This window comes from Phoenix dactylifera, chromosome 8, assembly GCF_051530095.1.
Source record: "Phoenix dactylifera cultivar Ajwa chromosome 8, Ajwa_hap1_PhDact_Kaust_v1.1, whole genome shotgun sequence".
NCBI classification, from domain to species: domain Eukaryota; kingdom Viridiplantae; phylum Streptophyta; class Magnoliopsida; order Arecales; family Arecaceae; genus Phoenix; species Phoenix dactylifera.
The window spans coordinates 30,663,926-30,689,252 of record NC_143197.1 but is presented as its reverse complement, the minus strand read 5'-3'; the positions used below and the strand labels follow the sequence as shown (position 1 = coordinate 30,689,252).

General features: G+C 38.1%; 2 protein-coding genes across 7 annotated transcripts; both read right to left on the bottom strand.

Moving 5' to 3' along the window:
* Positions 1-411: 411 nt before the first annotated feature.
* Positions 412-10,361, bottom strand: LOC103702863 (uncharacterized). The gene is made up of 11 exons (XM_088703545.2): positions 10,164-10,361; positions 9,157-9,360; positions 8,841-9,085; positions 8,592-8,658; positions 8,284-8,436; positions 8,032-8,177; positions 7,684-7,866; positions 5,993-7,056; positions 5,782-5,893; positions 4,491-4,571; positions 412-914 (listed from the first exon to the last, which is right to left on the bottom strand). Exons 1-11 carry the CDS (start codon positions 10,222-10,224, stop codon positions 834-836), a joined length of 2,397 nt encoding a protein of 798 aa, XP_088559671.2. The 5' UTR covers positions 10,225-10,361; the 3' UTR covers positions 412-833.
* Positions 10,362-12,490: 2,129 nt separating this feature from the next.
* Positions 12,491-23,437, bottom strand: LOC103702864 (nuclear transcription factor Y subunit B-like). Of its 6 annotated transcripts, XM_089925111.1 has the most exons (8): positions 23,238-23,437; positions 22,907-23,146; positions 22,637-22,766; positions 22,420-22,425; positions 21,600-21,698; positions 21,456-21,506; positions 19,987-20,054; positions 12,491-12,799 (listed from the first exon to the last, which is right to left on the bottom strand). In XM_089925111.1, exons 2-7 carry the CDS (start codon positions 23,131-23,133, stop codon positions 20,028-20,030), a joined length of 540 nt encoding a protein of 179 aa, XP_089781237.1. In that variant the 5' UTR covers positions 23,134-23,146; positions 23,238-23,437; the 3' UTR covers positions 12,491-12,799; positions 19,987-20,027. The 6 variants fall into 6 exon arrangements, with proteins under 6 accessions (XP_089781237.1, XP_089781236.1, XP_088559659.2 ...); XM_089925110.1 differs by lacking the exon at positions 22,420-22,425 and having other exon boundaries at positions 12,491-12,754; positions 21,453-21,509; positions 21,594-21,698; XM_088703533.2 differs by lacking the exon at positions 22,420-22,425 and having other exon boundaries at positions 12,491-12,754; positions 21,453-21,506.
* Between the last annotated feature and the right edge of the window lie 1,890 nt (positions 23,438-25,327).

Genomic DNA, 25,327 nt, shown 5'->3' with positions numbered 1-25,327 from the left:
CATCACATAAAATAAAAGGGTTTGAATATAACCCTTGTCCATGAAATTCATGGAGCTAACGAAGGATTTGAATATAAAAAGTGAGCCTGGGGGTTTAGAAATAAATGGACGGTTTCAAAGTTAAAAAAGTGACCGTAGATGAGGACAAAATTAAACCCCATTGTCCCTGATCGTAGATGAGGACGAAGTTCATAAAAGTGAGCCCAATTTTTTTGAATTCCCCAGACCATAATGGCGTCTAACACAAAGGCTAGTGGCACTTACCTGGAACAGTTTATCTTCATGTGATTGATTGCCCTACTTGTTTGACGCCAGGTTGCACCTAATTTACAACCTTAGTCTACCAAATAAATCATCATTGCATCCATAGTTGGTTTCTCATTCTCAGAATCAAGCCAGAAGAAGCCGGAGTGCAGGCAAGACGGCTGACACTTTATAATGACCGGGGCCATGAAAGCTGGCACCACACGTGAACCTGGGATGCTATGTATATAAACAATTCAATAATATCAATCATTGGGGGATATATCTCAGATATATCTCCAAGTCCAAGCAAATGTTTGGACTTCATTGACAAAACTGTTGTTTTCTTTTCCAATGGTTAATTGCCTCATGGTCGGGTTCCGGTTTGCTGTTGAAGAACAAAAGAGTTCAATTAGAAGTAGCTCGAGAAGTTATACCATTAGGTGCTCAGCGTGGCAGGCTCAAATAAATGTTTAAAGCCATGAAGAAGAGCTTCCTCGCGTTGTACATGCCGTCACTGCTAAAAAAATGGAAAATCCAAGAGCTGTTGAAAAGCTGAAGTATTGTTGTTGCATTGATGTTTGAACATATTAGTGGGACTTTGAGGTTGACGTGTCTTTCAAATATTTAGTACAGTCATATGGTCCGACGCCTTCAGCTTTCCGTTTCACCTGCAACAATCATCCCCATATATTGCCAACAATAGCACACATAATCAGACAAGCACATATAACCTTAAGCAAAACCAATCAGATGATGAAAACTTTTCTTTCTGCTTATCTAGTTAAACAGACCAACCAGTAATGATGAAAAACTATTCAAGATAAATGTTGACTATTCCAGGTGTTTCTATTTCACAGATATAATTTATCAATCAAGAAAACAATTATCTAGTACTCTTTTGACCACCATCACATGTGTGAAGGATGATTTAGTAACATGCTTTTGCATTGAATCTTTAATACTAGCCATCTTCGTATCTGAGCTTTTGTTTGTATTTAATCAACTTTGGGCAAATCTTGAATCCCCTATGCCATCACCTTTGCCTTCCGCCTTTTCTTATACTTTCTCTTCAGAAAAGTTAGTCAATTTTTTTACTTTGATCCTGTGCTCAGGCTTTTAATTTATTTTTCAGCACACATAGTGATGACAATTGAAAAACTCATATATAGTAAGTTTTCTAATTATTACTGAGTTCTGCTTCCAAGACGATACATGCCTTGGCAACTGGAAACAGCAGACTCAGCCACGCATCAGTTGATCTACTTCATAAAACTCTTCCTTTGCTTGTTTTAATACAAAACTATATCAACCAATCTCTGTAATGAAAATAAGAGTAGAACTAATATATGATACCTAGACAACAACACTAATAAGGTTGGTCTTAACCAAATGACTGGAGAACCCACGGATGAACCATTGGATGTGATCTGTTATCTTTAAATTGCACACTTTAAAAACATGTGATTTAGAGATCCTTAACCCGTACATCTAGTGATAAAAAAAATATACATTTTTTTGTGTCATTTAAAATGCCTGTTTTTAACCACTGGATGCAAAGGCTAGGGATCTCAAAATCATATAATTTTTTGATAGTGAGCAGTTTAAAAATAACAGATTACATTCAATGACTTTGGATATCAGTGCTGGGGACCCCATCTTTAGATTAGGATCGGCCTTTTAGCGCTGTAGGCGCCCACATATTAGCTCCACTCATAAGTAAATACATACATAAATTTTAAACTTAGTGATGTAAGAAGGAAGGTTTCTTCCTGTGATTTAGAAGGGAATGATACAGCAACCATTAATGTATAATGTGAAGTTATTGAGCAGACTGAATGCATAATAAAAGACTCCATTGCCTAATCTTTGTCATAAGCAATTGCGTAGGTTGTTAACCAATCAGCAATGGGAGGAGGTTAGCTGATGGCAGTGAATATACTCATAAGTAGGAGGTGAACAAGGTCAACCTTCTTTCTTAGAATTTGTCTTCCAAAAAGCCTGAAGGAAAGTAAGTGAAGGCAGTATCAACCCGTCACATTTGCTCATGAATTCTCAACCAAAAGAAAACCAGAAAAAGAAATAGGAAATAAGCCGATGAGGAAATCCATTGTGTCAACAAATTTTTTGAAATTTTTGACAACACCAACATTCAGGCAAGTCTTCTGAAGATCTTCTTTAGAATCTGCTAAGAAGCATAAACGTGCAAGGGATTTTTCATGATACTTGGCAGAGATGAGTTGCATTGTTTTGCCTATACCAAGAGATGCAATCACTAGGAAGAGTTGAAAGGTGATAGGCTGAAAATAGCAAAGAACAATCCAACATTTAATAACTCAAACAATCCCAATTCAGGTTTCAAGAAATAGAATTTCATCAATGTACTCAGCAACTCTGAAGACGAAAGTACAGGGATTAAAAGAAGAAGGGATGACAAAAATTCACCTAGATGCCCATAATTATGCTTCTATTTTATGACATGATATCACCCCTACAGAAATAGGCACAACTGGCAGAAGGTACCTGGACCATATAATTGTAATAGGCAAAATTGGTGGTTTAAGTCCTAAAGGACATACCTGGATCCATAATTATAATATTCTGAAATTTCTAAGAAAAAAGGTATAAAGGTATCTCTACATGAACAGCTAGTGTAATACTTGCATAGTCAACTACGAAAGGTCATACATAGAAAGTTACTATGCTCACTTAAATTTCTAATAGAAGGTTATACGCCTTATTGGACAAGTATCTAATTGTCTATCAAGTATGCCAACAAGACTGGCAAACTTAAATACCCATGTTTGCAATATTGTGTTGCATTACCTCTACTTGTACCATAATAGAAACTTCTTAAAATGAACATATAGTGATGGTACATCATCAATATTACAATTTTTTTAGCAACATGAACAACTTTCCAAAGTGTCAACTCGCCTGGGAATGAACTTTGACTTTCCACGTTGTGTAGGCATATCAGGGTTATCCTTTTTCCTTTCTATAAATCATACTGATGAAGCAAAGATGGTTGTTGAAAGTATAAGGTCCCTATGATATGATTTTTCAAATGGGCATTGCTTTACAACACTTCAGATGAAAGATATTTTCATCTGCACACATCCCATAGAGTTTGAAGCTTTCCTGGTGCATGAATGGCATGAAGTAGATTGCACAAGATTTCCTTCGGGCAGAACCGAAGGCAGGTGAGTTCTCCAGTTCATGTCTGGGACACATGCCTACCCGTTGGATGGTGAGCTACCAAACAAAAGGAGATATTCACTGGAATTCTAAAGAAGAAAAGTTCAGGTAGCTAGTGGGCAAAGGGCAAGACATAGTGAGTAATACGATCTTCTTGATATCTTCATTAAGAAAATGTAACAATATAGACAGGAGATTGAGTCTGAAAAGAAGACTAAAGCTACTTGTTCCTAGGACCATAAGGAGCAAGATTATGGGAAGTTATGACTAAATTAAATTGAGGAATGAAGAAAGAAGGTAACTGTAAGAATTCCAATTAATTGGTCATATGATGTAACTATTGTTTGCCTCCTTTATAGTAAACAAGAACTCTTCAAGACCGTTATTGAACCCGAAAAAGTTCCTAAAAAAAATTAGGGATCCATTTAGTCTAAATGATAGGAACAATTAATTCCAATAGTCTGATGAGCCATCATTCTGCTATTTAACTTTTGTTATCATCTAAATTTATCTAACTATTCATTAGAATTTTTTTCCTAAAGATAAACGTCAAACTTAATCATATAGAGAATTTGACGATTAGTTACATTACTTTAAGTTTTATTAGTATCTAAATGTATTAGTTATTATCATTGCACCATAATTGCTCTTTTCATCCTGATTTGAGAGCTCCTCTTTCACACTGTCACACCTATATCCCCTCCTGCACCTACTTCAAAGATTCTGCTTAGTTCCAAAAATCCTCCTGCAAAATACCCATTCTTGCAGCAGCACTAGGATATTACCCAACTATCAATGTGTCAAATTTTATTTTTCATTACACCAAATCCTCCAACTGCATTCCATGTTAAAAGAATCAGTTTTAGCATTATTACTGTCTACTGCGAGTTTGCTTAAAATTAAAACTTCACTTAGAAATACCATGTACAGATGATCCTTCACACAAATTCTGAGATAACAAAGTAAATTGAATACGCTATGTGATGCAAATTTTTGTTAGTAAACTTACAAAATGCATATTGATATGACAAATGAAATGACTACCATACCGGTGACCATGGACCAGGTTCTGGAAGAGCTTTGTCAGGTGGAGAATTTTGCACAGGACCCGTTTTCATTTCCAAAATATCCTGTTAAATCAACAATGTGTGAAGACATGTGATTAAACACAGATAAGAAAAAGAAAAAGAAATGCCAATCATGATGTATATAACCATTATCCTGCATTACATGTAAAAACTAGTAAAGAGCAATTAATATACAGACATCAGCATAGCAATTGCTTCATTTCTAGAATGTAAGTAGAATTCATGAACAATGGCATGATACAGAACTTTAGAAAGCTAGGCACTTGCCAAATTTTTTGTTAAACAGAAAACAAAGAAAAACTACGTGGATTAATATCAGATTTGGGGAAATTACAAAACTTCTCTGAATACAAGTACATATACTAGGTCTTGGGAAGTGCACATAATTAGAAAAAACAAGAATACGATTAGAAATTTAGAACCAATCTAGCACTTGGCAAATAGAACGGAAACATGATTTAGCCCCACAGACAGTAAGGATTTTAGTTTGAGAGAAAAAAAACAAATATAGAAAGGAGAAGAAAAGGAAAAGCGAAAAGGTGAAAGCAAATAGGAAGAAGAAGAAAAGGAAAAAAAATAGAGAGTGATGATATTCCTGCAGAATACACCACATGGTTTTTTCTCCCAATTTAAAAATCAAAATCATGTTGTGATTTTTGAATCTCCCCTGGCCTGATGCAGAATCTTAAAAGGCCCCTAAATAACAAGAAGGAAAAAAAAACAATCCTTTTAAAACCAGAAACCTTATCAATACAATCTATTACAGAAAATATGACTTCTTTGACATATTTCTACTGAATACGATCCAGATCAACCAGACTATTAAGTAATCAAAAGGATTTCCCAACCAAGACTTAAAATCCTAATATTTGATGAGCTTGTACCTAAGATTCTCTGAATATCTTCCTAATTTTCAGTCCTAAACAAATGGAGAAGTAAACAAGTTAAATAAAAAACTAACCTCGAGTCTTATCTATATAATGATGTAAGGAAATCTAAGAAATGAATACTAAAGAACAGTCATATAAAACAATATCAGATCCAAATCAAAGCCAACCACGACCCAATGTAAAAGCAGTAATTGTTTTGATGACTCATAAACCAACTGAACTATTTTCTTGCCGGTAAACTTGTCAACTTATGTAGGTTTGTGCCGCTATTGACATGACGTACATTACTGTAACATGATTGTAGTGAAATGAATCGAGAAACTACAAGGTACTAAAAGAATCTTTTTGAACAATAAACTAACCTCCCCAAAAGCCTCAAGAGCAGCTAGCCATTCATCTGAGAATGGTACAGCATGTAACTGATGTCTAGGTGGAACTAAATCCAGCTTTAGTCTGTCCATTAGTTTACTCTTGCTGCAATAGGAGAGAGTTATGCAGATTCCTAATGCATCATGTATTTATTTATAAAATATTGAGTAAAAAGCAACTTGCTTATGGACATTAAATACATACTCTGGCATCAATTCTCTCTCTTCCATTGAGTCCATTGGTTTCTTCACTTCAGACTGTTCTTGGGAATCTTGAATTTTCCTGTTTTCGGAAAATGTAGATTGAGATTCCTCTGACAAGGTACTGCTGCATCCACCGGCCAGGCGGACACTTCCATGATCTATGACCTGAACATGTGTACCTGTTTTCTGCTCTAAAGAACAATCCAATTCTGTGCTATGAAAAATACTGGCACCTGCCATTTGCTCTTTACTCAATTTTAAAGACGTTTCAGTTTTCAGTGAAGCAGCAAAGTCAGCATTTCTAGCTGTGAAACCAAATCCCTTATTTGAGATAAAATCAGAGCTTCCAGCTGATTGTTTGTCCTTGCTTAAGAGAGAAGAACTCTCATCAACCAGATCTCCTACATGTAGATGCTTTCCCAGATTACCAACTCTTGAATCACCTTCATGTAGTTGCTTTGACTCACTTCCTTGAAGTTTCTTTGGAGAGATTTGTGATGAAAAGTTGGATGATGATAATTTACTTTCACTAGATTCTACAGTAGATGGGTAAGCATCCTTACTATTCTCAGAAATCAATCCACTTTCTTCGACTGAAGATTTGGTGTCAATCCGGAACATGAGGTTATCCTCGTGACGATTGAGTTTTCCTAAAGAGAACACGTGTGGCTGCTTGTCAATGTTGTCATCAACTGAGAAGCAACTGCTTCCTAACTGATCTTGTCCGCTTGTTTGGCAATATGAACTTCCAGAAGTTCGCTTATTCATCATATCCATTTTTTGCATTCCAATCTTCTCTTTTGTAGATGGATATGTATCAACAGTTGCAGTGGAACAAGACAAGGAGTTTGCAGCTGAAGATGTTTGCGAGCTGCCAACAACTGCAGTACTAGCACAAGATTCTGTTGCAACAGGACCCTCTGTACATTCTCGCCCAGTTGAAGGCGCAGGTCTGAGCTCATCTGTCTGTTTTAGACTAATAGGCTTTCTAAGAGGAGGAATACTGGGCATCGGCTGTTGAATATTTCTCAGAGAATGGTTGTCACAGGAAGGAGAAAATTTTCCCTACAAAAAGAAGTAAAAGAGTAGCAAGGAAAACAAGCCATCAATGGCTGTCTAAATTCAAGGGAAGCCAATTTTGTAAGCTCCCATGGATCATATTTTGCATGTCAAAAAAATCAAATTGCCAACTCATCTATATAAACATGGACAATACAAAATAAATGAACAAGTGAATGACAAGACCAAATTTTACACATTTTTTATAAATCATTGTGTATCTGGTACTGTTCTAAAGTTTATGAAAACTTTTAAATGATGCTTAGTCATTCCACATTCCATCCGAACAACATCATTGAAACATAACAAATGTCATCTCATAGTGCTGATGTTGCCGTTTTATATAAAAAAAAGAAATTTCAGGTGCCATGCATGTGACCAGATTGGTAGTTCTTGTCTCCCTTAAAACACCTACTCCATGGATTATTATTGGATTACCCTGCTGCAAGCATGGTTATTGGCATGCTCCTATTTTGACAGCATCTCTTTTATCTAACTCCTCATGCATATGTCTATGAAGCCAAATGACTTCCAATTCTGCCTATTCGATATCTCGAGCTTAATCTTCAAGTTTAGGAATCAACTGTTACCTGCAAATTAAATAATGCATGGATCTAATTTTGGACACCATACCTGGCGAAAAAATCCTAATGACGGTGAAGGCATTCGCAGTGCTGATGGTTTTGCATGGGCTGGCAAAGGAGGCCCTCCGCTAACTTGGTGGGCATTTTGGGGATATGACGAAGATGCCATGCCAGAGCCAGATGGATGTGGATTCATCTTAAAACCAGTAGTACCTTTCTCAGCCAGTGGAGCCTAAAAATGGAAATGGAAGCATTTCAAAAGAATATTACACCTGATCATGTGTAATCATTTCAGCTTGGCCAGAAGAATTCTTAAAAAATAATTGAAGCGCAACTGTTGTTCATGAAAAAGCATAGACAATGTTTTAGATAACTAGAAAAGCTCCTTAGTCCTAACCAGGTGCTTGCCAAGATCATGTGAAGAAGAAGATTTAGTTGATAAGGGTGGACAACCAGATTCCTTTCTTGATAAGGGTGGACAACCAGATTCCTTTCTTGTATTTGAAGAAAATCCCCTTGCACAAATACCATGGTCAACATTAACTGCAACAGAAATAGCTTATTGCAAACATTCAAAAAGGTAGACATGGTTGGCAAATTTAATGAGAAATATATTGACAGAAAAGCAATTCACATTAAGAAACAGTACCTCTAGCTGTAGGGTTAGACTTGAAGCTCTTTGGAGTTGAAATGACATTTCTAGAAGTCATGGGTAGAGAAGCAGCATGTGACTTTGTAGGCACAAATTTTGGAAGTTTTGATGTTGGATTTGTTGCATTTGTACTTGCAACCCTTTTCTGTGTACAATAGGGTTAAGAACAATAACTCCTCAAATTGACAAAATAACCAGTTAGAAAAATTTCTCATGCAACAGAAAATTTTGGTCGCTGTCAAACTTCCTCATCGAATAAATACTGTACATTTTCCATCCTAAAAGAAAGTAACAAAAAGGATATGAAATTGAAGCTGGTGATCGTGGCACAATTTTGGCAATGCTTTTGGAAGACTGCATCTTTCCAGAGGCCTGGAGAAGGCAAATAATGATAAGAACAAATCGAATTCTACCTTCTGCTGCAACTTTTGTTCACAATATGACAGGTTATTCAGTATATATAAGATAGAAATCTGAAAATTGCCTCCAAAATTTCCATCTTTACATTAGGAACCAGAAAAGAATGTTGGATCCAACTTGAACTGAGTAATTACATGTAGTCGTTGCTCCTCTTTGATTAAAGCTTCTGAATTTGAAAATAATTTCCCATCCTTGAAATCTTTGGTTTTAGATTTTGTTTGAGATTTATTATTTATGTTTACTTCAACATCATTCCTATCACTAGATCTCTGGTACTCCATCAGTGGTGACATCTGCTCATTGATCCCAGAGAGAAAGCTCCCACTCGACTTAGTAACAGAACCGCTCAGCATGGATAGTTCTAGTGGATTCAGGACACCTGCTCAAAGTGGTAAAATGTTGAGATCTTGGAGTTAGAAGCTTGTACAAATACCATAGCTAATTTAATACCTTCTTCCATAAAGAAAGCTTGGTTCCAGGCTAAGCTTTTCCTCAAGTTATATCCTCCACCCTTTTTAGCCCCCTTTGTCTGCATTAGGGTCTTTTTAGAAGAGGCCAGCACATCCAAATTATCCTCTTGAACAGTGCATATGTTCTCCTTGTTGCCCACGTCTTTAGATGACGAACACGAGTGTTTTGGACCAACATTATCATCTAAAAACCACACAAAAAACACAAACTCAATGCTTGAACAAATGATTATTTCAGCAACATCAACAGCCATCTGGAAAACAAAAGCCAAAGGTTCATCATGCCTTATATTATATAGTGAATAATAATCACGGCTCCAAGATCTATATATGGAATCCAGTGCACCATAAACACCAGTTTGTTCATTTTGGTGACTGGGTACCACTTCCACGACAACAATAATCCAGAAAATCAGAGAAAAACCATCAGAATCCGGAATTATTCCAAAATAAGGACAATAGAAGTCAAGGAAATCAGGATATGGGAAGGAAATAAGCCAGAAAATGTCAAAAAAATAGGGGAAATTTTCAAATTGATTTAATCAATCAAACCCTTACAGTAAAAGACATCAAACATCAGGAATGGTGGCACCCTAACGCATCAAATGAATTCTTTTTCACACTATGAAAAATCACCTGCAAGTTAAAGTTCATCATTTACATCAGACCCGGGTATAAAAATAGGGTTTCTCTTTCCCGGCAATGAAAAACCAAAAATATCTATCAACAATCATGCAAATCCGGAGCCAACCTAATATCACGGTAAGTAAGACGAAAGACAACAAATTATGCAAGAAATTTGTAAAACAAGGAGAAATTTCAAAGACATCATTCCAGATCTTTCAAATCATAACCAATGCCCCATATCTGGAGCTGTAATAGGTTGTATAGATACATTCCGACTGATGTCTCAAGCAACCCTAAATTCCGGATGACCCGAATCAGGGGAAAACCCCTAAACGAGAGAAGGAAGGGGGCAGTCCTCACCAGGCCGGGCGTCCTCCTCCATTGGCGATTGCGGCATCCAGACCTTCGCTTCTTCGGCCATTCGGATTAGAGAGGGAGAGATCGGGAGGAGGACAAGATCCAAAAATTTTTTCTCAAGTCTAAAATCGTCGAGCAGTCTTCTTATCGATTCCTTCTTGATCTCTCTCGTAGATATATTTTATTCGTTTGAAAATTTTGAAGCGCCTGCGAGCGGGATGTGCTGTGGGGTCCACTTAGATTATCGGCTGCGTGTACGAGGGGTTAACGTGGCAGGGCTTGAATGGGGAGGCGACGTCTTCCGTGTACCAGGTGGTCCAGCTGTCTAATGGGGATCGACAGCTAAGCCTCGTAACATCCATCCGCCTGGTGGCGTTTGACAGGGGCAAATGAAAAAATAGTATTACAAGCAAAGCCATGCCGGATAGCATAACCATGCTGAATATATATGCCTTATTCTTGCCAAAATATTTAGAATAAAAATAAAATTAAAAATATTTTTAAAATAATAACAAAATTATATATAAAAAAATAATATATCATATAGTACTACTAGTTTAAAATAATATAATTTATACTAGTACTATATAATACGCGTAAATAGTATAGTACGATTATGTAGTACTATTATAATTTATAAGAAAATGTATGTAAATAACAAATTTATGAAAATATACGTATTATGCTAGATATTTATAAAAATATATATTAAAAAAAATCTAAAACAAATAATATTTTATACTAGTAGTCCTATAATACGCACGTATATAAATACACACACACACACACACACATATATATATATATATATCAATAACCTTTATATAATATTTATGTAACATAAAATTAATTTCAGATGTATAATCTAAAGGGGTGAAACGAGTACAAAGAATAGGAGTAAGCCTATTCCAAGCTGCACATGGGACTGCCTATATCGGCAGAAATGGGAATGGTTTGACGGAGCATGGTATATTTCAAGTCTACATTCATCATGCTAAAGGTGTTTGGCTAGCATAATATCCTATCTCAAGTCTTCTGCTCCAACCGAACACCACAATAAAGTTTGAGGACCCAATGATCTAGGAGTATTAGACTTTCAACTGGCCGAACAGGCTCGAATGTGTTTGAGTTCAATCAGAGCTGCTGCGTTAGCATTATTCCACTACATCTGTGTTATTCCACTATAGTAGACCTCTATTGAAACCATTATTAGTCACCATTACAGTTATAATGGGTTGGATGCAGATCCAAGATCAAGATCCAAATACGAAAATTGGTTGAGTTAAGATCAAGCCTGCCCCAGTCCCACCCTATTCGTTTGCAGCTCCATTTGTGGTTTGGCAATAATCCAAAGAAAACTCCTGGCGGCCCAAAGAAGACGACAAAGACGGAAGAAAGGAGTGGGGTCAGGCTAGAAATCAAACCCTTAGCCCTATTAATTCAGTACCTTGTTTTCTTCTTGTACATATATATATATATATATATATATATATATATATATATATATATATATATATATATATATATATATATATATATTTTCAAGAAAACCCTTACCCAGACCTCCGCCCAGCATGCAAACCACTCTCCTATGCCTCAAGAAAGGAAAGGGTTTTCATTTTTAATTTAATTTTCTTTTTTATTTATATTAATAATATTTTCATTAATATTTAATATTAAAAATTACTATTAATATTTTAATAATTTAACACGATATTTATTATCATTTCTTGCAGGTCTTGCGAAAGTCAAGAGTTTAGAATCCTCTATCCGTCTCCCTCAAGCAATTTTCAAAGTAAACTGATCAATTTTCTATCAAATAAGTTAAGTCACTCGAAACCCATCGGCCAATTAAGCTTGCAGCAGACGAACTTCTTCAACTGCATTCATTTTTCGGGTTTCATTCGGCATCTATGGCAACCTAAACGCTTCCTTACAAGAACTTGGATCTGTCAAGTGCCAAGGAACTCTTTGGCTGCACTTCTTGGCTACAAGACACCGTCTTCTCATCAAGGCTGATCACCAAGACAGCCAACTACCGACCAGCCAGCCTTCCCCTCGACGTTCCTACATACAAACAAAAGCTAACATCATGAAGAACAACATTGAGAAGATGCTCAACAAAATGTTCCGACCCAAAAATAATACAGGGGACCGGCAGCCTCCATCTTGCTTTAAGAGTATCATGCAAAGCCATTGACCTGTTGTTGTGATGGTAGTGGCAGCACTTATTTCACAGATTGAGACTACTTAAATCCGTTAAGGATACTAGGATAGCAACATCCTCTCTCAGCTTCTGCACAGACACAGTAATATTGACTAAAGCAATATGACCATCAAATATTTATTTTAGCTAAAGGAAACCAACAAACAGTAAATATGACATCCGTATGTGCGCAACAAAGAAGACAAATATGGAGCATGATTCTGAACACCGCCCAAAGTATAGATTATTTTATTCAAATTAATTTACAAACCAAAAGAAGATGGTACTAGTATGCTTCAGACGATCTGTCATCAGTTTTAGCAGAGATATAGCCTGTAGACCCAGCAAGTCAGTTCTTTCCATGAAGACTTTGATTCCTTGCCAATTACTGCACCATTTCAAGAACCATCATCAGAATCCATGTCATCTTTTCCTACCAAGGAAACAGGTCTGCATTATCTACGAATATTTCTTGCCGAACAGAACATGCATATGAATGAGCGAAACTAGGGGAATGAAAACAAAGGAAGAAGATGACAAGTAATATATAATGAGAAGCAAATATAGGATAACAGAGGAATATTATAGTCAAGGCAGTTTGGATGTTACTTGATGGCACTAAAGAAAACTACTCACGGGATCAAAGAATTTCAGCAAGATGTCACAACCTCACAAAGGAGTCCAAGAATTCACTAAAATCCTAGAGGACTCGAGAAGCTTTCAGAGTTCATAAGGACTATGGAGATATTTCAGCCATATTCTGGATATTTCTTAGATATTTTGGTGGCATGTAAATATCTTGTATTTAGAAAGTTCTAATCTATAGATGAAGGATAAGTGGTGGTGATTCTAGTCCCTTTGGATCCTAGCTTCAGTCTATGTAAAGAGGAGAGATCTTCATCTGCAACCCAACTCCTCAAAGTAGAGAGCTCCCCTAAGAGAGGAAACTCCCCAAGTATTTTGTACTCTTCCCACTCTCTTGCAACTTCAGTTGAGGGCTGTGCCCAAGAGAAAGTAAAGGCTTACTCTGCTACCCTGAGGTAATCTAGGCACCTCACGGGCTTTAATAAGGGCAAATTCCATAAGTTCGTGATAGTTGGTACCAAAGTAGGACGAGATAAAGGGCAAGAGCATGTCGACATCCAAGACAATTATCGATGTGCCTGCAACAAAGAAAAAAGGCAAGATGGGCAAAAGGCAAGAGCTTTCAAGGGATAATACCGAGGAGCATGGTACTCCCACTGATTGGATGAGTACATCGGGGCAATTGAGGAGAATGTCCATATTGCCATGGACATATTCTAGGCCTAACTCAAGAAGTTCATCTTGTTCGGCAACAGGAGAAACTCAAGAGCTATGAGGAGGAGATTGAGTTGAAAACTAAGGCCACTTTCCTTGAGAAGGCCGTTGCCAATGGTGTGCCACAATGAGGGAAGCACCCAAGCTTAAGGTCTCAGAGTTTAATTGCTTCAATGGGACAAGGGATGCCACGGAAGTTGAGAACTTGTGGAACATTGATCGTTAGTTCAAGGCACTCAAGATCAAGGACAAGGAGGAGAAGGTTAAAATAGCCTCCACATATCTCACGGGTAATGTTATGCTTTGGTAGAGATGCCAGAGCTCGAAGATGGAAAAAGATCTCTGCACCATCAACTCGTGGGAGGACTAGAAAAGGGAGGTAAAGGCCTGATTCTTCCTTGAGAACGTAGAGTTCTTGGCGTGCAAGAGCCAACAACATCTCAAGCACAAGGGGTTTATCGAGATCATGTCAAGGAATTCGCGAGGCTAATGCTAGGCATCACTAATATGTATGAGGCGGAATGACTCTTCTATTTATTGGACGGCTTGCAACCATGGGTTGCACAAGAGCTAAGACATCAGGGAATCTAGGACCTTAAGCTGCAATTGTTGTTGTTGAGAAGATAATAGAGTTCAAGCAAACTTATACCCCTGAGGTGAAGATGCCAAAGCCCAAGAAATTCAAAAGTGGGGGACTTCCAATGCCATGTTAAAGGGCACTTCCAATGCAAGAAGCGTTTAGTGTGCTACATGTGTGTTCGCGACCACTGAGCATGGGATTGCTCCAAGAAGAAGGCTTTTAGCACGGTCAGTGCAAAGGAGGGCGAGGAGAAAAAAGAATCTCAAATGGAAGCCTTATGAGTGGTAAACATCATGAAAGGGCAAGCTAGTGAAAGCAAGTCCCTAAACAAAGAGCATATGCATGTTGATGTGTAAATCAATGGCAAGGCCACCAAGGCCATGATTGACACCGGCCATCTACAATTTCATTGCCAACTTGGAGGCAAAACATATGTATCTAAAGCTAGAAAAGGACTCGAGCAAGATGAAGGTAGCTAACTCTGAGGCAAAGCCCGTGTTAGGAGTGGCCAAAAGAGCGCATATAGTTCAGTGGAAGGGAACCACCAACCTAATGGCCGCGCCGATGGATGATTTTCATGTGATCCTGGGCATGGACTTCTTCACTATGGTAAAAGCAATTCCCATACAATAGCACGAAGTCATATGTATTACAGAGGAAAATACCCCTTGTATGATCCATGCTATTCGCAGGAAGCGATTCAGGATACAAACACCTTCAACCATGCAACATTGCAAAAGGGTCAAGCGAGGTGATGTGAAATACCCCGCCGCACTCAAGAGAACTCCGCAAAGAAGGTCCCTCCACTCATGCAACTGTCCTTGAATAGTTCAAAGACATCATGCCTTAAGAGCTACCAACGAGGCTTCCACCTAGGAGGGGGTGAATCATGCAATTGAGCTAGAGCCAGGAGTAAAGCCACTTGCCATGGCGCCCCATCGAATGATGCCTTAACAACTTAAACAACTAAGGAGGAAACTCAATGAACTCTTGGATGCTGATTTTATTCGGCCACCCTAGTTTTTTTTGAGAAAAAGAGTAATGGGAGCCTTCGTCCTTGCACTAACTAACAAGGTGACCATCAAAGATAAGTATCCATCCTACTGGTGGCACATCTTTTCGATCAACTTGGCGAGGCCTGGTTCTTTACTAATCTTGGCCAACAATCGAGGTATGATCAGGTATGGATCATGAAAGGGGATGAGACTAAGACAACTTGTGCCACGAGATATGACTCTTATGAGTTCCTGTTATGCTATTTGGCTTGATGAATGCTCCAACGGCCTTTTGCACCCTCATAAACAAGCTCTTCCAGCTCTACCTTGATCAATTTGTGATAGTGTACCTTGACAACATAGTGATATATAGCCGCACAATGGAAGAGCATGTGAAGCACCTAAAGTGGTTTTCTGCATGTTAAGAGAAAACCAACTTTATATGAAGAAGGAAAAGTGCTTCTTTGCCATAGATGTATGCTTTTAGGTCATTGGATAGGCCAATGGAAACATCTGGATGGATAGAAAGAAGGTCCAAGACTCCAAGTCATTGTGGACTAGAAGAGTCCTACAATTGTCACAGAGTTACAATCATTTCATGGACTAGTGAACTACTACTGATGATTCATGAAAGGATATTCAACCAAAGTAGCACCCCTAACTGACCTCCTGAGAAAGCATCAACTATGATAGTGAACGCCCCACATGCAATGAGGCATTTGCGGAGTTAAAAAGGGTCGTGATAGAGGAGCCAATTTTGCACCTACCAAACTACTCTAAGCCTTTCAAAGTCCAAACTGATGCATCTGATTTTGCCATTGGAGGAGCATTGGTACAGGAGAGACATCCCATTGCATATGAAAGCCAAAAGCTAAATGACACGAAGGCGCTATACCGTCAACGAAAAGTAGATGAGTCAATGGTGCACTACTTAAGGGCAAAGAGATATTATCTTCTTGGCTCCAAATTGGTTGTTCGAATTAATAAAGTGGCTACAAGTTACTTCCAAACCCAAAAGAGACTAGCTAAAGTAGGCCCACTGGCAAGATTTCCTAGCTAAATTTGATATATAGACGGAATATAAGCCCAATAATCAGATAGCCAATGTACTTAGTCGAAAAGTGCAGCTAGCTTCAGTATATCAAGTCAAAAAAAACTTTCTTAATCAAATCCGTATCAACACTGCACAAGACCCTGCGGCTCAGGTGCTTCTAAGGTTGGCCAATGAAGGAAAGCCACGAAGATTTTTGGGAACGTGATGAGGTTCTTTACACTAAGTGAAACAAGTGTTTGAACCTAAGTGGGATAATGTAAGAAAGAAAATACTTAGACAATGTCATGATACCAAATGGCCAGGAAATCTTAGACAAACAAGGGCACAGGCATTTCTTGAGATAGTTTATCATTGGCCAAAGATGTATGAAGATGTAGAGGATTATGTTCGTGCTTGCCTGGTTTGCCCACAAAACAAAGCAGAACACCAGAAATCATGAGGTCTTCTTAAGCCTTACCAATGCCAAGCCGTCTATGGGAGAGGGTGTCCGTGGACTTCATTTATGTTCTACCTAAAGTTGGAGAACTTGGGTCCATCATGATTGTTGTAGACCATCTCTCCAAATATGGTACTTTCATTGATGCACCTGCAAATTGCACTACAGAAGAGGCTGCAAGGTTGTTCATCTCCAACATGGTGAAGTATTGGGGGGATTCTAGAAAACATAGCAAGTGATTAAGACCCACATTTACCGGCAAGCTCAGGATGGAAGTCTTTAAAACCCCATGGGTCCCAACAAATCTTCTACACAAGTTTCCACCCCTAGATAGATAAGCAGATGAACATGCAAATGCATTATCGAGGAAATATCTGCAACATTCGTGAATACTAGTCAAAGGGAATGGGTGCATCACTTGGATGTCGCCTAGTTTTACTACAACCTCCAAAAGAACAAGTCAACATGCTAAATCCCATTAGAGGTAGCGATCGGTTGTCAACCCCTTGCATCAGATACTCTTATTGCAAGAGAGAAAAGCAAGAGCCCTTTGGCCCAATAGTTCGCGGCAAACATAAAAGAGAAGACAAACATTGCAAAAAGCATTCTTAGAGAAAGTTGTCAAATGGATGAAGAAGTGGGCCGACCAATAACGAAGGCCCTTGGAGTTCAAGGGTATATGGTCCTAGTTAAGTGGACAGGACTTCCACATGGTGAAGCTAACTAGGAATGCGTGGAGGCACAATGTCAATATAACCTCTAATCCCCGATAACGATAATGTCACCGAGGAGAGTCAAATCGAATGTCATTTATTTGATCAAGTGAACCCAGCAGCAGTCTTCCATGCCATCAGCACATCCATCGCTCCAGACAGAGGCCAAACACGCCCTCACGCAACCGAAAACACATGCTACACAAGAGCCCAACTCCACTCGCCACCTAAGGCAAGTGAAGGAATGCACAGACAAAGTACCGCTTGGTGGAGTCCCGAGGAGAATACAGACGATCTATCAACAAGTTTCACAACGGCATGATGAGGATATCTATGCAATAGGTGGGGGAGAACGTCATGGCCTCACCAAAGGACTATAAGAACTCCCTCAGACCCTAGGAGACTCTAGAAGCTTCCAGGGTTCCTCGGAACTCTGAAGATATTTCAACCATATTCTAGATATTTCTTAGATATTTTAGTGGCTTGAAAATATCTTGTATCCAAAAAGTTCTAATCTACATATGAAGGACAAGTTCTAATCTACATATGAAGGACAAGTGGCACGGTCCTGGCCACTTTGGATCCTAGCTTAGGTCCATATAAAGGGGAGAGGACCTCATCTGCAACCCAACTCCTCAGAGTAGAGAGTTCCTCTAAGAGAGGAAACATCCCAAGTATTTTGTACTCTTCTTATTTGTAATATAAATCTTCTTCTTACTCTCTGCTCACTCTCTCTTGCAGCTTCAATGGAAGGTCTGCCTAAAAGGAAGTAAAGGCTTACTCAGCCACACGGAGATAGTCCGAGCACTACACAGGCTTTGATAGGGCAAATTCTATTGGTCCGTGACAAAAAGATCAAGAAGAAGTTGCTCTGCAAAAGAACCTACTTTCGAAATAATAATATGCTACTCTATTCTTCAGCAACAAAACTTTTAAAGGCAATGGAGATGATCATTTTTATCAGCTATCTAAACTTTTGTCCACCAAACTTGGCATCAGTGATAAATCTACCTCCCTTTTATGCATCTTCATAAAAATTTATGCAAAATATAATATGGGCGAGCCAATTAAAAAATTTCCCCACAAAGTTTGAATACTTTATGAACTCAATTCTTCAAAAATTTGAGAATGATTCTTCCTCTTGCAAAGGTAGCAACCATGAAAAATTTTAGCTAAATTATCTGAATTGTCTAATATATTCACATCAAGATCTTAGCAAATAAGGATTCATAAAGCTGATCCCAAATAGTTAGGAAAAGCCTTGATGGTTATGCTTATGGTAAATTCCTAGAAGGCAATTGGTAGGGTCAAGTAGGGTTTCATGCTAGCCCTCTTAAACAAACAAATTTGCAGTGGGTGAAAGTCTGCAATGCAAGTCTAAAGGCAAAAGGCAATTATAGCAGTCAGTAATAATGGCTCGAGTAAAGGTGGTTTTGATAGAATAAAAACCATAATTGGTCAATAATGAAGTAACGAGTTCGTAAACCCACTATGTATTTTTGTAAGAAGCAACCTCTTTTTATTTTTTTTTTCCTTTTTCCTTTTTTCCTTTTTTTCGCAGGGGAAGGGGGAGGTGGCATGGTGAGAAGGATAGTAGGATGTTTGGCTCTGGCCAGACATGACTTGACTTAACAGAATCCTACCAGAATTGGTACTGCCTATTCTGACTATTTACAACAAAGTCACAAAAACAAGTCAATGCTGTAACTAAACTCAAATCAGAATGCTAGACCCTAACTAAATTACACAGTCAAAACTGAGTTCAGATTGGTCTGAGACTCAGAGTTAGGTTAGCCTATTGTACCAGGTCAGCTTATTCAAAACCTACATCGCCAGTTTAGTTTCTTTATCAGGCATAAATCAAAGCAAGTGAATTTTATTTCTCACTGCACTTCACTGCCTGATCATACTGAGTGATACTGACCCTGATCATACTGAGTGATAATGACATGTATTAATTTCTTTTACTGTTCTTGTCAAATTGATCATTCCTCTTATCAAGGTTTGAAGCTTTTGCCAGAGTATTTGTCACTGTAAAAACTATAGTGCAAGTAACCCATTCAGCCATTTTTTCACAAATAAATGAAACCTTAAAATTACAGAAGATTATAACCAGAATAAAAGGTCTTATCCTGCCTATCTGGGGCTAGTTTTGAATAAACCACTGGAGAGTTTATTTCCTTACATTTTTCCACATATCAAAGATTTCCTTCAGATAGGTAAGGAAACCTCTTTGGTCACAACCAACATTATTTGGTTTCTTGAGCTATCCAAACCCGAAGCAAAGCAATTCTTTTGATTTATTTGCATATGTCATAGAACAGGCTGTTGACTCCATGACATATTTCTTCTACTCCTGTGGTTCATTTTCTTAAATGATCTATAATGTACTCATTGCAGCACCATTCTAAGCACTGGATGAGAAGTGCTCATGTATAGTGGCACAATACAAATGCTGATCAGCAAGAACTAATTCCTGGATGAGAAAAGATATTCAAAGAACCTCCACATAATGCAGAGGTCCAACCAGGAAGAGTTATTACCTGAAATAGAGAACAGCTAGCAGAAATAGGCCAATAATCATTCAGCTTGAGATATCCCCATTATGGATCTGGAAAAGAGAAATATCCACACTAATATCAGCGGACTGACAAACTCATAGGAAACCAGATGAATTATGTGTATTGAAAAGATGGAGAAAAGTGCTGCCTCTCGCAAAATAAGGATCTTTAGAAGATAAACAACTATTTATTGGGGGAATATGATCAACAGTTTCGTGACCATTCAATATATACATAGTTAACTAAGAATAGAAATGGAACTCACATATATCTAAAGGTTAAACAAATTTCTGTATGGAAGGCTGATTATATCGACATAGAGGTTGCTTTATAACATACAAGCCCAACCACATTGAGAACTATTGATAGAAATAGCATAAAAAAATCAATGTAGCAGCAGAAAGATTACCTTCTTTAATGATCAAGTTTATATTACAATTTCCCAAGGCATATCTACGATCAATTTAGTGGATACGGCAGTTTATGCAAGAAATGCATCTACACATCCTAATAGCAATTCAAGACTAAAAAAATAATAAAGAACATCTTCTAAATGATAATTTTTTTTAACAAGGATGTATCTAAAGAATACCAGATCAACACTACTACATAGAATAACGTGAGGAATCCTACTTCAGAGAAGCTCGAGTAGAATGGCTATAATCGATTGAACATGGAGTTTACAAAAATAGCAAACATGAGGGAGTGAGGTGTTGAAGGCGGTAATGAAGTTGCGGGAGGAAAAATTAACTGATGGTCAAGTACAGAGCCAGAATTGGTTATTTCTAGTACTACCAAATATAACAATTCAGAGGAATCCCTCCTACTTAAATCAGACTATTATGAGTGTGATTATAGCAAGCTTTAGACGTAAGCTTAGAAGCTATTAGATTTGCTTCATCCAGTGTAAAGTTTAAACTGCAATGGATATGAACCTACCACCAATTATATACAGACCACAACATTGTTCATACTAGCATAGCTCTTGTAATTACAATGCTCCCTAGTTCTTTATCTTCATTGACCTCTGGCACACCTTTTCTTAAAAGAAATTCCAAAATAGACAAATTTATGAGACTTATCTGAAGTCCCACGATCACAGGACTCATATGTTTGACACTCCTGTCACAATACATCATTTTTTCCATGTAACACATATCCCATCAACTTCATGACTATCCATTTTCCTCTCCTACTTGTGCGAGATACACTGTCAAGAAACAAATTTTATTCATGTGAAAGTATTCAAAAAACTGAAAATTATTCAGAAAACTTAATTATCAGCATATTATCTACAACAGAAGCACAAGGTTAACATCTTATTCTTACCCTTATTATGGCTCCATAATATTAATGTAAGTTGTCTACAAATATTTATAAGTTGCAGAATGCAAGATTATCTAGGGCTTCCACCATAGAATTAATGAAGAGAAAGAATTAATACAGAATACCTGAGGTTGCATATAGTTCATTCCTTGAGTAAAAGATCCTTGTTGACCCATCTGCTGATTTCACATACAAGTCAAATTTGAGAAGTATCAAATGAAGATAATGAAATCTTCCAGAAAGTAAGGAATTCAGAGAATAACTGATACCCCTTGGGTACTTGTACCAGGTTGATTTCCAGCTTGAGGGCCTGCTGCATCTGTCCTAGCAGAGCTGTCTCCACCTTTTGCAGATAACTTACTATCACCCTGTCAAAATTACTCAAAATTATCTCATGTTCAAATATAGACCCCTATAAAGGATACATATGATAGTCCTAACTGCCTACATTGAAGCAAATTCTGACACAAATAATCATTGAAATTGATATCCATTTCTGGTATAAATAGATACGAAACCTTAGCAATACTAAGTGACCAACCAACCAACCAGGTTATATCAACCAAGTGAGAATGTTTGGAAGATGAAGCTGGAAGGCTCAGAGGGTGTAGGGATTCTGCATCCCAATTTTCATGGTATCACTAAAACCTTTATAAATGGAAACCTGATTGCAAAAAGAGTTGGGAAGTAATTGCCTCCTTGAACCCCTCCCACTTTTCTTTACTTAGCAACTCCCAGCCTCCCACATGCACAGATAACATCACATGGATAGGATGACACCTTCACGTTTGATGTGAACATATGTGTACAAGAATCAAATACAAGCTTGCAGAAGAAAAAAAAGATGAAAAGATCAACTCGTAGCTCATCAATTTGATAAAACCAATCTGGAAAATCAGATATATAGGCTTGAGTCCGTGTTGGATAAAAAAACAATGAATTTTTAGCCATTGGCATCAGAAAAGATTAATAGAAATATACATTTAAAGTATATGAATTCAGATTTCGTTTTATACCTTCAAAAACATTCTAATGGAATAAAGTAAACAGACAAATGGCATATGAATCAGAAAAAGAGAAAGTTATTACCTCCATCTAGAATATCATATCCGCCCCCAAATCCATGCAACAAGAACAGAAAACAAACAAAGCCTTTATTAGCCCAACGAAGATCAAATAGAGCACTAGAAACCCAACGAAACCTCACAAATCTTGGCTGATAATGAACCTAGATATTTCCTAAACGAAATTATCAACAAAAATATTACCCAAAAAAAAAGAGAGAAAATCATAATCAAAGAAATACCTCTCTATATTTCTGTAGGTACAACTTCAGCGGCTCGATGTAATCTTCGAATCCCAACGTCGCCATCGCCCAGAGCAAATCATCGCCATTGATCGTCTTCCTCTTCTCCCTCTGGCACTTATCGCTCGCTCTGCATCACCCAATCATTTAATCAATACAAAAACAAACAAACAAAAAATTAATTGCAAGAAATTATAGCATATGAGAGACATATAGAAAGAGGAAGAGGTGGGTCTGTGTGTGTGTTGGGGGGGGAAGAAAGATCTGAACTCGCTGGTAATGAAGCTGATGAACTCGGAGACGCACTCCTGGACGGTCTCCTTGGCGTCCTTGGCGATCTTGGCGTTGGCGGGGAGGGCCTTCTTCATGATGCGGCTGATGTTGGCGATGGGGAGGAAGCGATCCTGCTCGCGGACGGTGGATCGGGGGCTCTGCTCGCCGCCGCTATCGTGGCTTCCTCCACCGCCGCCGCCGGGGCTCGCCGGTGCCTCCGCCATCGGCCGGAAAACCCTGGATCCATGGTCCACATCGCCGCAGATCACCGTCAACCCTACCAGCCGGAGAAACCCTAAAGAAATAGGAGGGAGGCGTCGTTCGTTACCTGAGATCCGAGCGTTTGGATTGGTTGGGGGAGATTTGTATTTGGCGCGCGCGCAGCGCGGAAAGAGAGAGAGCGAGAGAGATGGGATGGGATTTGGGGGAGGGCTGGAGAGAGGTGAAAAGGGGATCGGACGCTGGAGAAGAGAGGAAGGAGGAGACGACTGGGATGAAAAGAGGAGAGAGACGTTTGGTTATCTGAACCGTCCGTTTGGCTCCGGTCCGACCCGGTTGTCTAAACGGCTCTCCTCCGCCGCCCTATGGCGGCTCCTTTAATAAGTAATAATTATTCTCGCCTCCTTATTTTCTTTTTTCTTTTTTTTTCTCGCCCTGCCCTTTTTAATTTAATTTATCCCTTTAATATAAATATGATTTATATTAATTTTATATCTGATGATATCGACTAAATTTTTTATTTTTAGAACCATTTAAATGCAACGATATCAAATTATATTCTATATTTTAAAATTGATAGGTTCAAAGGCTCCATTTGTCAAACTAAATATACAAGCTAATTATCACCACTCCACTTCTCATTGCTGCGGTGATATCTAACAATCTAGAACGGTTGATCCCAGCGGACACTCACCTACGTCTTTAAATTGCACCAGTCTCAAATGCCACATAGGACAAGAAAAGAAGCTCCAATAGAGCCGACCAGTGATGGATCCTTGTCATGGAGAAATAGACCTTCCTTTCCAACAAGTAGTAATCATGAACCTCCTCATGTGATGCTCATTTGCAGCTCGGACTCCCGGAGTGTGTTTGCTTCAGCTTCCAACGTGGTTTATGGATACAGTTGCATCTAGAATCCAAGCTGTGGTCCTGCACGAGATCGATTAAAATCGGCTAATACCTAGGTGGAAAGTAGGACGGCCTAAAATCGATAAAAGACTTTAGGATGCTGAAAAGCTATCGACATATTTTCAAAATGCGAGCTTGACCTATAAAGAAATTTATTTGCCAGAAGATTTTCGATGAAGGACTCTCCAAAGCTTAAGTCAATAAAATTTTAAAACGACAATGAAAGAATGAGAGAGAATAAAAGTGGCAGAAAGTTCAAGTGTGCTTATCTGAGAATCTTTCCGGTCATTTGTATATAGGATAAGGTCATAGAAGTGCAATAATTGCATGACAACAACTGATATCGCCTGTTAATTGCATAATAATAGCTCCTTGTGATGTGCACATGGCAATAATTGTGTCGATTGTGTATTTACGGCTGAGTTGGCGTAATCATTGCTGAGATCATAACTGTAGCTTATTTAGTGATTCTTAGTGTTACTCTATGGTTGGCCCGACTATAATAACATCCTAGCCAATATTGAGGTCATTCACCTCGGACAAAACTAAAGTCAGGAACCTCAAGACAATCCAAGATCAAGATGGCCAATATTCTCCCCATTAGATGGCTAACTATTTTTTTTTCCACAACCATACCAAACCAACATCGATCCATAATAGTTGATTTACAATGTTATGCATGGCTGTTGTTGTCATCAAATGATACTGGGTTACGTTTGAATATTAGGCAAGCACTTGAAAAGTAAAGTTGGAAATCTCTCAACAACACTCTACTATGATGAATTAGTAATAATTAATAAAGTATTTCATGCATTCGCTTGATACCTTATTTAGAAGTAGAAAATAATATTTTAGAAAGTAAAATAGATAAAAGTAGACACTATTGGGAAATGCTTTTTGATCATGTGGTTTCACATAAACCCACTAAGTGTCGGCCGCCTCGTAGGGCCCGTGGTTGGTGGACCTCAACTAAATTTGTTTTTGAGTCTGCAAAAACTAGCACAATAATTCAAGGCCCATGTGCATATTTTTCACTTACATGGGACGTACATTTATTATCACCTTAAACATTTCGCCCTAGTTCACAATCAGCAATGTTGGTTTTATTTTCTGTTAGAGATATAAAATCAGTTTTGAGCAGTTCTAATTCCAAGAGTTTTTTTTTTTTTAATCTAGCCTGCCACAAAAAAAAAAAAAAATTTATATCCGGCAATAACTCAACTTAATTCAACTAAGACTTGATCACAAACTAGTTAAGGTTGATTTTATGAATCTTTTTTTTCTCTGTTC